The 12,781-nt window shown below is 42.0% G+C and overlaps 1 protein-coding gene and 1 long non-coding RNA gene across 9 annotated transcripts in view; one reads left to right on the top strand and one right to left on the bottom strand.

The window, feature by feature from the left end:
- Positions 1-9,793, top strand: part of PLCL2 (phospholipase C like 2) — a 148,367-nt gene extending 138,574 nt beyond the window's left edge. For 6 of the 7 annotated variants that reach the window (XM_081164375.1, XM_081164377.1, XM_081164380.1 and 3 more), the window contains 2 exons: positions 3,559-3,668; positions 8,497-9,543. In XM_081164375.1, the coding sequence (XP_081020501.1) occupies positions 3,559-3,668; positions 8,497-8,676 (290 nt within the window). In that variant the 3' untranslated portion in view covers positions 8,677-9,543. Of the gene's footprint in view, positions 1-3,558; positions 3,669-8,496; positions 9,544-9,593 lie in introns of those variants that run through there. The other variant, XM_081164381.1, reaches the window with a different exon arrangement.
- The window catches only part of LOC308570250, a 36,447-nt gene that overhangs the window by 9,888 nt on the left and 13,778 nt on the right, over positions 1-12,781 (bottom strand). The window lies entirely within an intron of this gene.

Genomic DNA, 12,781 nt, shown 5'->3' with positions numbered 1-12,781 from the left:
AGTGGGAACGTTCCCGCTGCTTGGGGAGAGATCCGCGAAGCCTGCGCGTGCTGGGATCAGCGCGCGCAGGCTTCGGGATGCCGGCAACTCTCCCCAAGCAGTGGGAACGTCCCCGCTGCTTGGGGAGAGATCCGCGAAGCCTGCGCGTGCTGGGATCAGCGCGCGCAGGCTTCGGGATGCCTGCAACTCTCCCCAAGCAGTGGGAACGTTCCCGCTGCTTGGGGAGAGATCCGCGAAGCCTGCGCGTGCTGGGATCAGCGCGCGCAGGCTTCGGGATGCCTGCAACTCTCCCCAAGCAGTGGGAACGTTCCCGCTGCTTGGGGAGAGATCCGCGAAGCCTGCGCGTGCTGGGATCAGCGCGCGCAGGCTTCGGGATGCCTGCAACTCTCCCCAAGCAGTGGGAACGTTCCCGCTGCTTGGGGAGAGATCCGCGAAGCCTGCGCGTGCTGGGATCAGCGCGCGCAGGCTTCGGGATGCCTGCAACTCTCCCCAAGCAGTGGGAACGTTCCCGCTGCTTGGGGAGAGATCCGCGAAGCCTGCGCGTGCTGGGATCAGCGCTTGCAGGCTTCGGGATGCCGGCAACTCTCCCCAAGCAGTGGGAACGTTCCCGCTGCTTGGGGAGAGATCCGCGAAGCCTGCGCGTGCTGGGATCAGCGCTTGCAGGCTTCGGGATGCCGGCAACTCTCCCCAAGCAGTGGGAACGTTCCCGCTGCTTGGGGAGAGATCCGCGAAGCCTGCGCGTGCTGGGATCAGCGCGCGCAGGCTTCGGGATGCCTGCAACTCTCCCCAAGCAGTGGGAACGTTCCCGCTGCTTGAGGAGAGGTCCGCGAAGCCTGGAGAGCAAGAGGGGTCGGTACGCACCTACCGCTCTCGCTCTCCAGGCTTCAGCGAAAGCCTGCATTCGCCCCATAAGACGCACCCACATTTCCCCTTCATTTTTGGAGGGGGAAAAGTGCGTCTTATAGGGCGAAAAATACGGTATATACAGTTGTGAGCCAGAGGATCTCACATTATAGGTCATTTAATTTCTACCTATTTTGTTTTGTTTTGTTTGTAAAGCAGAAAGTAATACATGTCTTGCAGGTGTAATTACATTTTTTAGGACCAGATAGGAATGCGTTTTTTGCAGTTGAGTGGAACAGATGACGATTTAATTATCAAAACGCTGGAAATTAATGTGTAATTGATACCATTGCATTTATCACAAAGAAAATATAAAGATGTTTTTGTTGGTCTAAACGGCATGAAAAGCTTTTTCTTCCTGCCTGATGAATTGTCTAGGAAGGTTGTGATCTTTAACCCTTTACCTGCCAGTAAGCCCATTGGGTGGTATTCAGTACTAGTCCTAATCAGAGTGGGTCCTTTGAGATTAGTGGACATGAACTGGGTTCATTAATTTAAGTGGTTCTACTCTTGAGTAGGAACCCATTGAACTTAGCAGACAGAGCAGGCAGGCACAGGATTGCACTGCTAAAAGTATCAGTAGAATTACTTATTACCCAAACTAAGCTGATTAGCACATGCATTTTGGAGATGTTCTGCCTTCAAGGGACCATTTCTTGGTGTCAGTGTGAAGAATGTTGTGGTCCTTATACACTGAAGCTCCTACGGACTGCTTCATATGACAGCTGTGATTTACGATGTTTCTGCAACATGTTCTACTACATTAGTCTTGTATTAGTTTGTTTTGCAATGCTTTCTCAAGAGGGATTATAGCTTTTGTTAACAAAAGTACAACAAAACCAAATGTGATTCAGAGATACATAGAGTTGGAAGGGACCATGAGAGTCATCTAGTCCAACTCCCTGTGATGCAAGAACCTTTTACCCAACATGGGACTCAAAATTCATGACCCTCAGATAAAGACTGACTGAGCTATTTGTGGTATAAAAAGTTACCAGATTGGATGTGCACAGATTGGAGGTGAAGCAAAATTTTTGCATGTGCAATCATCATAAATGGGCAATAAGAAAGGATGTCTGATCCTACTAACAATGTAGACTGTTTCCATTCCCAGGCATTTTCAGTAAGGCATGTGGCAAACTGTTGATTCAAGTAGTTATGGCATGGAGCCCCACAGTGCACAAAAGCCTTCAGTGCTGAAGTTGTGTTGGGGAAGTGGTGGATGCAATTGTTGAACTGGGTGTGTGTGTGAAGTCTGACTTGCTCCATGGCTCAGGTTCTGATTTAGCAAGCCACTGTATATGGTTCAATATTAACCTATCAAATATTTGTATTAATAAGTAACCTTGGTCTGGCTGATAAACCTCCAGTGTTTAGTTATCCTTATGTTTGTTTTGTGCAAAAAAAATTAATGTTGCTGGATATTTTTTGCACTGCATTTAATTATGACCAAGTCGTCTTTTATGAAGGAGTAAAGAGAAAGGTAGATGAGTATTTTTGACATAGCATCCTGATTTTGCAAATTCTTTCAGGAAGCAACAACCTTGACTTGCATTTTTAGTCCCATAAACACATGGGGGTGTAACTTTGTTTGCAGTGGAATTTTCCCATGGGCTGTGTTTAGGATTAAAAATCCTTCTGTGTATCTTGGTCTATGCAGATGCATGAGTCTACATAGATCTCACTAACTTTTAAAGGTAAAATGTACAATAGTTTTATCTTTGCTCTAGGGTTATGTGCGTTTGTGTTGTCCCACCTCAGATGGAGGTTCGCATGAGTGAATCCTCTTATACAAAGTAATTCCACATTTAAAAAAACTAGAAGGTGAGGTAGAACAACTGTAGCCTAGTCATCTCCCTGACAAGTTAATACTTTTATGCATAGTATTTAAAAAAGTGATTTATCAGTGTCTTAAAGTGGTATCCTCAGCTCATCAACCAGGTGAAGCCATCTGCATAGAGCTATTATTCTGTTTCTTTGCATCAGAAAGATACTCTCCTTGTTTTCTTTTTCTTATATGAAGTTTTATCAATAGTATTCGTTCTAGCAGTAATACTCTTTAGCCAAATGGCAGCCTTCTAGTGTGTTTCCTGAGGCAATTTATCATTCATGCCATTTGACTATTTTGCCTTTTAGAACCTTTCAAGACACTGCATTGAAACTTTCAAGAATAGTTCTAAAGGGGAAAATATTTTATTCATCTATAAGGGCTCTGAAATTGCCCTTTCTTTATTTGCTTTCCTCTTTTGAAATTGCAAAGATGATTTGTAAGTCACTATGTTTCAGAATTAATGAGCTGTCATCATTAACTGACACCTTGTTTAGTTGGTAGAAACCAAGCATATCAGATCCAGTATGTATTAATGCAAAAATAGTGAATGCACTATCATGTTGTATTGCTTAGCAGAGGCAATGATAAAGAAGAGAGGCAGCACCAGGTGAACCTCCCTAGACCCCTGTGAAAATGAGGTGATCCCTGTTATTTTGTGTTCTCTCTCACATAAGTTTAGAGCAAATTAATCATTGTGCTGCAGCAAATCTGACATGACTTACATTGGCTTAATATATAGTTGGCAGAGGTTTCTTGTATAAGTTATCGCTTCATTTTCTTCATATTCTCTTAGGTCACTTTTGTTTTGTTTTTCCTTCCCCCAGCGATGGAGTTCCATGAGAATTTACAAAGTATAGGAGCCAAGGAAGGTTTAAAGGAGAGAAAGCTACAAAAAGCAGTGGAGAGCTTTACCTGGAATATTACAATCCTAAAGGTATGTCTTTTTAAAGTTGAATACTTTTTGAAACGTAAACCACCATGCTTAGACCATTACCAGAAATATGATAATTAACATTACACTATACCAAGTATGGTTCTACTGAATACAAAGTTTGATGATACTTGGAAATGCTGTCCTTTTATTGAATTTACAGAAACATTTGTGTCTTGGATATGAATAGTATAGCATCACCCTTTATTAGTTAGATGCAGCTGGAATACTTGTCTAGTTTTAGCCATCAAAGACATAGGAATAAAAGCTGCACAGATGATGAAGGGTGGAGAACATCTGGTTCTCCAGATGTTGCTGGACTACCAGCTCCCATCATTGCCTTGATATCTGGGGCTGACAGGAGTAACAGCAACAGATTCTGTGACAGGCAGCAACTCTCCAGGGTCTCAAGCAGAGGTCTTTCACAAAGGTGGCATTTTTCCATCTCCACCATATTAAGCAGTTGGTCCCTTACCTTTCTCGCCCTGATCTGGCCACAGTGATCCATGCGACGGTCACATCTAAGCTTGATTACTGTAACTTGCTCTACACGGGGCTGCCCTTGAAGCTGACCCAGAAACTCCAGCGGGTGCAGAATGCTGCGGCGAGGCTCCTTACGGGGTCCTTGCCGCAGGATCACATTCATCCAGTGCTTTACCAGCTGCACTGGTTCCTGGTGGAGTACAGGGTCAGGTTTAGGGTGCTGGTTTTGACCTTTAAAGCCCTATGCGGCCTAGGACCTACGTACCTACGGGACCTCCTCTCCTGGTATGCCCCGCGGAGGACCTTAAGGTTCACAAATGACAACACTTTGGAGGTCCCAAGTCTCAAGGTGGTTAGATTGGTCTCAACTAGGGCCAGGGCTTTTTCAGTACTGGCCCCGACTTGGTGGAATGTTCTGTCACAAGAGACTAGGGCCCTGTGGGACATGACTTCTTTCCGCAGGGCGTGCAAGACAGAGCTGTTCCGCCTGGCTTTTGGTTTAGACTCAGTCTGACCCTTATGTTTCCCTCCCCTTATGGTTTTGATCTATGGGCTACTTTTAAAATGAGGCTGCCTTTTAAATTGCCCCCCCCCATTATATTTTTATTGTGATTTTACTGGTGTTGGCCGCCCTGAGCCCGGCTCTGGCCAGGGAGGGCGGGATATAAATAAAATTTATTATATTATTATTATTGATGTGTTTGACCTTCTTAGCTGGAGATTATGGAAAAGTGATGAAATGAATGCAATGCAGTGAAAATAAGTGTGGGCAGAGGCCCTATTGGGGACAGGGGCTCCTAGGTGTCAGGTGCACTTGTGAAGTAGCACTAATCTGCAAGGATGAAGAACTACAGATAATCTTCAGGATTTTCTGAGCAAGCAATTCCTGAAGTCTCCTTTGCATTCATGGCGCAAGCTTAGTATCAACCCTCAACGTAACTCTTCTTTAACCTTTTCAGCTGCCTTGTGCACAAAGGCTGCTACTTCCCTGTAAAATATCACATGTCTAAAATAAAGGCCACTGGCACATGGAATCAATGGCCCGGGGATATACATTGTGTCATATTTAGACCCTGCCCTTTGACACATGGAACTTGTACAAATAAAATGAGGTCGTCAACAGCGATGTGAAGTAAATTACACTTAGAGACCATTATGGCCATGGCCATAAGCTTCATGGTTGAACCTCTCATTGCTATATCCACACCTCAGTAACCTCAAGAGGCGATTAAACATACTGATTATTCTGCACCCCCTTGAATAAGCATGGTGGTTTACTAGTTGATTTAGACCTTTGCATGGCCATATTTGAGATGGGGAAATGATAGACATCAAAGATCATTGCACTTTTTGTTTCTTTAAAACAGTTATTTAAAAGAACATTTGCCAATGTTGTTGTGTTCCTGTTTTGATGTTTTCTTTAAAAAGAACATTCTAGTGATATCAGAATCCCCCGTTGTCAGACTATAAACTTGGCATCATTAAAACCGATTTTTATGTGAAGTGGCTACGGCTCTAAAGAGGCTCCGTGAAGCTATTAGAAATCTGTTTACTTCTTTGAAAGGAAGCAGCTGAATTAACATTAATGCAGTTAGGAAGAGAAAATTAAATACTTTGCCGCTCTTTTGAAAAGTATCAATGGTACTTAATGAGGTACACAGGAGGGAAAGTATTAACATCTTTTTTTTTTAGGCGCTGCATATGCTTGCTTCACACTTCTCTAGGCTTAACTCCATCTTAACATTTTTGCTTTACATTTTGCATGAATTTAAAATCATATAATAAACAAAGCCTTTTTTCATATGGAAGTATACAATTAAAATGCAGAGTTGTTTCCATTTGTTCTCCGCAATGTTTTCCATTCAGCAAAATGGAAGAAGTGGCAAAGTTAGTGCAGCTGCCTGCCTGTAATTCATTCCCTGTCTTTCTTCCCCAAACAGATAAAGGTTCCATTTGCCCACCGAATAACTCATCTCTGCACTAAACTCTGGAATCTATTTTAACGACATCACATTTCATGGCACTCTCTCTCTCCCACACACTTTTGAAAGCTTTCTTTCAGTTTTTCAAAAATACAGTTTCATCTCACCTCCTCTCAGCTTCATTCTTCCCACTCACTAACTTGTCATAGAATTCTATTGTAGAAACACATCCAACATACAAACTGTAAACCTCATCTTAATTCCCTCCCACACATCTCAGCAAAGCAGCCCATCTTTCCTGGCCTCTAGTGCTGCACTTACGAAGCACCTGTGGAGGGATGAACAAAGTGAACAAGTCACCTTAAGAAAACTCTTGCTGTTTGCCCTCCTAAGATACAAAAACTAGCAAATTCAGGACCCTATGAAACAATTCATTTACTAGTAATATTTCAGAAAGCAACATTTTATTTATCAATTTACCTCTTGGAAGCCATTTTGGCATATAAGCCATTGACAACTATAAAATCAAGCCAAAATTATAATACACAATAATGTTAAAACATCCTTAATTAAAATGTACGTAAAGCAAATGAACAATTCAAACAGTTTAAAAACAAACCACAAGTTCAATTCAGGGAAATGTTTGCCTAAACAAGCACATTTTTAGGGAGCTGGCAAAATGTCAACATTTTTAGGGAGTCTTGTATTTCAGTAGGGAGAGTCTTCCACAAGCACTGGTGTTACCAGTAAGAGAGTCTGCTCTGTGTTACCACAAGCCAATAATCATCAGCCTTGAAGAAACTAGCCAGATTCCATTAGCAGATCACAGTGCCCTTATGGGGCAGTGAATATGCCATTTGTGGAAAGTGTTATTAAATTATTTCCCATTAAAATTAACTTGCTCACCTTTAGGAACAGGCCTCAGAGCTCACTCAGTAGCAACTGTTCTCTGGAAGCCATGTATCAGCCTTAAGCTTCTTAAATAATTTGCTTTGCATTTGTGATCAAAGACTTATTTTGGAGTTTTGATGGATTTGGCTATGCCCTTTTTGCAGAGAAAAAAAATCCAAGTATTGAGTTTTGCTTGGGGTTCCTCTGCAGTTGCTAGCAGCTTCTGAATTTTCTGTCAGTTATAGCTCACTTATTTACAAGTAACAGATAAGCAGACAAGGCAGCTGAAAACTGCTTCAGTTGGGCTGCAGTTGGAAGCGCTCTGAAAATTGCACCCAGCATTTAATTCACTCGGTTTATTTTAGCAAGAGTCAGCCTAGATTAGCTTAGATTTAAACAAACCAAAGTGAAAACAACATGAACTAAATAAATGATTCTGTGCTGAAGTTCATAGAAACATTTGTGATAACGTACGTATGATTCATCTGCTCTGCCATATAATGTTTCATGTATCTTTCTTTTGTTTCCTTTTTCATGGGAATTTTAAAAGGATACCAGTTTTGTTTTGACGATTAAAGATTGCCACTGAAGCCAGAGTCCAATGAATAGATGTTCTTCCCTACAGAAAAAAACTCAACATTGTCATATGAATGTTCATAGGGGTTTTGGTCTTTCTGTTTTATTATTCAGCTAGTGGTGTCTTTCCCAGTTCTATAAGATTTGCTCTGTATTCTTGGACCATGATTTTATGGTCCAAGCTGCTTTTCTTAGAAGAATGCAGTGTCTGCCTTATCCTCAAGGTCTGGAACTTTGCCAGACTTGTGGTTTTCTGCTCTGCAAAGCATTCCACCCTCCAGAGAAAGTCGGGAGAATTGTCTTAGAAGCAGTTTTCCTTACGCTTACGAGAGGACTATGCTGCCACCCCACCAACAGCTCCAAAGGAGTTGCTAATGAAAGAATGTGATTATTGTATCACCCAACCCTTCCTATATGCTCATTTTCTTTACATACAAGCACTGCTCCGACCTACCCCATAAGCCATTCAGCCCATGCCAAAACCACTTATTGGAACTCCAGTTCAGAACAAGGCTCTCCTGCCTATGCCTGGAGCGCTGGCCAATGAAACTGAAAATAACCTGAAGCCTGTGATCATGCACACACATGCATCTTTCTTTTTTGAAAGGAAGCTGCTATCCCTGGGCACTCTCTTCCTAACTATGAATGTTACAAAGAAGCTCAGTATAAAGGCACTGCAGTTGCTGGATCACAATGAATAATAGACTCCTGATGGCTCTTGGATTGCATCCACAACAATAAAACTCTTAGCAAAAGTTATTTGCCCAGAATTGTTTGGTGGGAAATATTATTGTCTTTTAAATGCATCCAGCCAGTTGAATGCAGTTCAATCCAGTGTGTGTGTGTCTTAGCTCAAAGTAATCTGGTTTTCATCTTCATGAACTAGGCTGTGGTACAATAAATCAAGTCTAGAAAATGGTCTCATTATTGATAGCTGTGACTGCTTTTGTTCTTAACAGGGGCAGGCTGATCTTCTCAAAGATGCTAAGAACAAAGCCCTGGAGAACCTAAAGCAAATCCACTATGCTACTGTTTCATGTGGACTGAATAAGCCAGGATCAGAAACAGCCGAGGGTTCAAAGCCCCGTCGAAGCCTGGAGGCTATACCTGAAAAGGCGGGTGAAGAAAATGGAGAATGAAAGAACATTCTCATTATTTTGGAGTTTATAACTCTGCAACCATTGTAGCTGCACAAGACATTTTGCTTTGCACTTACTTCTAGTGGGAGGGGAAATCCTGGAATTTTAAAAGCACAACTGGAGAAGCTAATTACTATCCATGAAAACTGTGAATGTACATAGCAATTCTGTGTGCAGAGGCAACTGAATTGTTCTAACATGGAAATAATATTGCTGGCTAAAACACTCTGTATATGTGTAAAAGATGTCATGATTCAATAATCTTGTGCAGAAAAAATATCATTGTCATTTAACAGAAAAACAAATTGGTTTTCCTGACTGGAAATACATTATAATGGCAAGGGAAGGAGCTTTTGTCATTGCTCAGAAAAGTGCCTTGATTTTTGGGGAAAATCTAGGTGTGCAGTGATTCCTTGATTTAGGAGCAGTGCAGTTCTATAATAGATTGTTGTGTTAGGCCTGTTGTTGCACATCTAACTTAAAAATCAGGGCTGAAAATGTAAGCAAATGCACAGATTAAGCAAAATTCTATGATGAAGATACTTGGCAGTGTTCAGCTTTGAAAGTGCTGCTCTTTTGGGTTTCTTTTTTTGTTGTTGAGCCATAAATAAAAAGGGGAATGTAAATACAAAGTGCTTACTCCTGGCACAGTGCACTGTGGGAGAGCCGTTGCATAGAAGGAACATGTGCAATCAGTCAGCCATTAAATGCCTGAGTAAGGTGCATATACCTATTTCCACCTAAGAACATCTGCAGATGTCTACAGCTAATGTAAAAGTGACCAAACTGCAAACAAAATACTGTACATAGTTTTATCATTTTGTGGAAGTGAAGAAGTAATTCACATTAAAATGTTTTATGATACAATTCCCATGTTATTGGCCTAAAACTGAAATTCAATTTTTGTTTTGTTTCAGGTTTTTAAATAGCCTTTTTAAACTTCCAGATCCATCAATCTTCCCATTACGTGGTTTTAACATGGATTTGTTTTTCGAAATTTCATACTCACTGTAAGCTGAATATACAAACCAAGATCTGCCTCCTAATGTTTCTGCTAAAAATAATAAAATGGGGTACGACATCACAAGGTGCAATAAATTTGAAGCAAATGAAGTCAGTTTTAAGAGATTTAAATTGTCTTTTTGTTGAGTGCCAGCGTCAACCCTAATTTTGTTAGAGACAAGATAATCAAGTGAGTGCTTACCATGCTCAGCGGATAAGACAAGCTTGATCCAAAATGTTCTGTGCACCTCAGAAACACCATTCCCTTCCAGCAAAGCCTTCTCAATAAGAGATACACCATTTAAGCAACACAGTTAGGATTTCTTACTCAAATGATTTCAGTTCAAGCAGTGCTATTTTTCTGGGGAAATGTTCTGTTCTTTTATCATGGCAATGGCGCCCAGCTGAGAGGTGCCGGAACTGAGTTCCAGCTGAAAGAAGCCCCAGGTTCAAGTATAAATAGCTGCAATGTTGTAGGCTGAAGCATTAAGGACTGAATCAGGACTACCACCTGAACAGTGGATCAGCCAGTGACAATACTAGAGGCAGTCCTACAGTGAAAGGCTATACAGAGTAGATTGCATTAACTTTGCATCTGCAGAATCGGTTCACCAATCTTGTTGCCTCCAAGAGATGTTTCCCCTGGACACTTTTTCTTTGCCAGTTCTCTGCTGAATGGGTGGAGACGGGCACAGCCTGGGTGTGGCCAGATAAGAGGTGCAACCAGCAGAACAGCTCACTTCCCTTTTCACGAGAGATGGGGGTAAAGGATGGCTTTTAAATAGGCCTCTAGCCTCTGAACTGTGGGTCGCCACTTAAGCAAAGACTACAGTTGTGTTAGTCTTGTGGTTGTGCAAATTCAACACCCCTTTCAAGTCCAGTGGATGAAACGGTATCAAGTTGTGGAACTAAAGAAGGGCTATCTGTGTTCTGCTTATCTTAAACTATGCTGGGATAGACGATACCTTCTTGCTCAGTGAACTAGCAGCCTTATCATTGCATGTTGCTGTCCTCCAGTTGCCTTCCAAACACCTTTAAAGATATAGATAAGCCTACCAGTGCAATATCAAGCCGTCAAAACACACCTAAAATCACCGGGAAGTTCTGCTTCCTGCCTGTGCCTCATCTGGTTTTGTTTTCTTCACGAAAAGAAACCTCTTCCTTAAAACTTAAGCACAGCAAGAGTAAAGTGCAATGGTTTCCTTTCATGTTGCAATCTCATTTGTGGTGTCCCTTCCCCTGCACTGCACTGCCTCCCAGAGTAAAAACATAACTGGCACAACATCTTTCTGCAGTTTGTGCTGGTGACTTGGCTCATTGGCGCCTCATTGGCTCAGCTGCCTGAGCCCATGGAAATATGACACAGTCACATCTATTGGCATTTGCTGATCGCATGGTACTGGGTGCACCAACCAAGGAAAGGACGGACAGTCTGTAACAAGACTAAACAGGAATGGCAGAGGGATGAAGAACTTTTTGCTTGAGAACAGGAAATTATGGGCCTCTCTGCTCAAGAACCAGACCAAATCATGGCTTCTTCAGTCAAGTTTAGTTACCCAATCTAATGCCATATCCTAATATTCTTACCTGCCACAATGTGCATGAGGACCAATGTCACAGGAGCTCCAATTTTATTCCAGTGGCTCCCTGCACCTGCCTTATTAATAAGCTGAGAAAAAAAATGAAGGAGAAATGTCTGATGGACATTTCCAACTGATGTCAGAAAGACTTGTTCACAGTGCCCCCCAAAAGGCCCCAAAGTTGTGCAGGCAGCACCCTGATTTGTCCCTTAGCCTCTGCGTAGGGGACAAATAATTGGCCCTTGCTTGAAGGAAGATAGAAAAAGTCTCCAAAGTGAGATACCATGTGGAAAACGACACAGCTGGCAACCCTTGTTCAAGACAGGGCTTGCTGTGAAGTGCTCTTAATGTTGCTTAAGGAACAATTCATTGTCATTATGGGATGGACAGGGGAGCAGCTGCACCTGGAGCAATTTGCTGGATCGGGGAGCATGATATTAGAAGCCGTTTATTTTGCAAAAATTTAAAGGGCATTTGCAGTTACATGGGAACTTGCATGATACATTGGCCTAGGTTTATTTCATATGTCCATGCTGCATAGGGTGACCCAATGCATTGGCAACTATTAATATTTGTGTAGAAAAGGGAATTCAACAGCAAGTGCAGTTTGTTGTTTTTAATGTTGGTGTGATTTGACAATGTGAACCTGCTGATATATTTCGTATTCAAGACAATGATGAAAGTGACAAAAATGGCTAGGTTGTCCTAGCATTGTATGAGTCAAATTTACTTCTATGGCTCCCGCTATTGAACTGACAACCTGATACACCCTGGGTTAAAGATGTGGAGCTTCCTCCCACCCCACTCTGAAGCAGTTTTTAAAAAAATCCTTACATTGGAAGTGAAACACTTATCAATACTCTATCCGATTAAAGTGGAATCCAATTTTCTCTGATGAAGTGAGGTGGTACTTATGACACACTCTGGGTTTCACTTGATAAACTTGTCTCCACCAGCGGGTATCACATGATTACAAGGCTCTCTGTAAGAGCTGATCTGAGATAACCACTCCACACCAGCATGCTATCATATAACCATGTAAGTTATCTGATGGTGAAGCACAGACATTTGAATTACCTTGGGCTGTTCTTGCAACACTGCCCAATGTATCCTGATTTCTGCAAAGAGTATAATACACCAAATACTTCTATCAGTATAGTGGCCCTCAGCAACAGCTTTCTGCTGAATCACTTAAAACTCCCTTTACATGGTTTTTAAAAGGCAAGTGCCCGTTTTCTTTCACACAGGCTTATTCATTTAATTGAAACACTTCAAATGGATATTGGATTGGGAAAGGTTACATCACGTTAAAACAAAATCATCCTCAGCAGTTGTGCCGAGCTATTTAGCCTAATGGTGTCAATCATTCTATGATAAATCAGTCAAAACTTGCTCTTGCAGCTAAACAAACCAGTATTGGCCAAATAAAATTTAACATGTTGAGCCCGACTCAGGATACCACTGCTAAATGGTGGATAAGACTTTTCATTCGGCTAAATGGCATGAGGCGCTCACAACTGGAT

The sequence above is a fragment of the Podarcis bocagei genome (assembly GCF_964188305.1).
Source record: "Podarcis bocagei genome assembly, chromosome: 12".
NCBI classification, from domain to species: domain Eukaryota; kingdom Metazoa; phylum Chordata; class Lepidosauria; order Squamata; family Lacertidae; genus Podarcis; species Podarcis bocagei.
The sequence above is the reverse complement of the archived record's forward strand: the minus strand, read 5'-3'. Positions and strand labels throughout refer to the sequence as shown.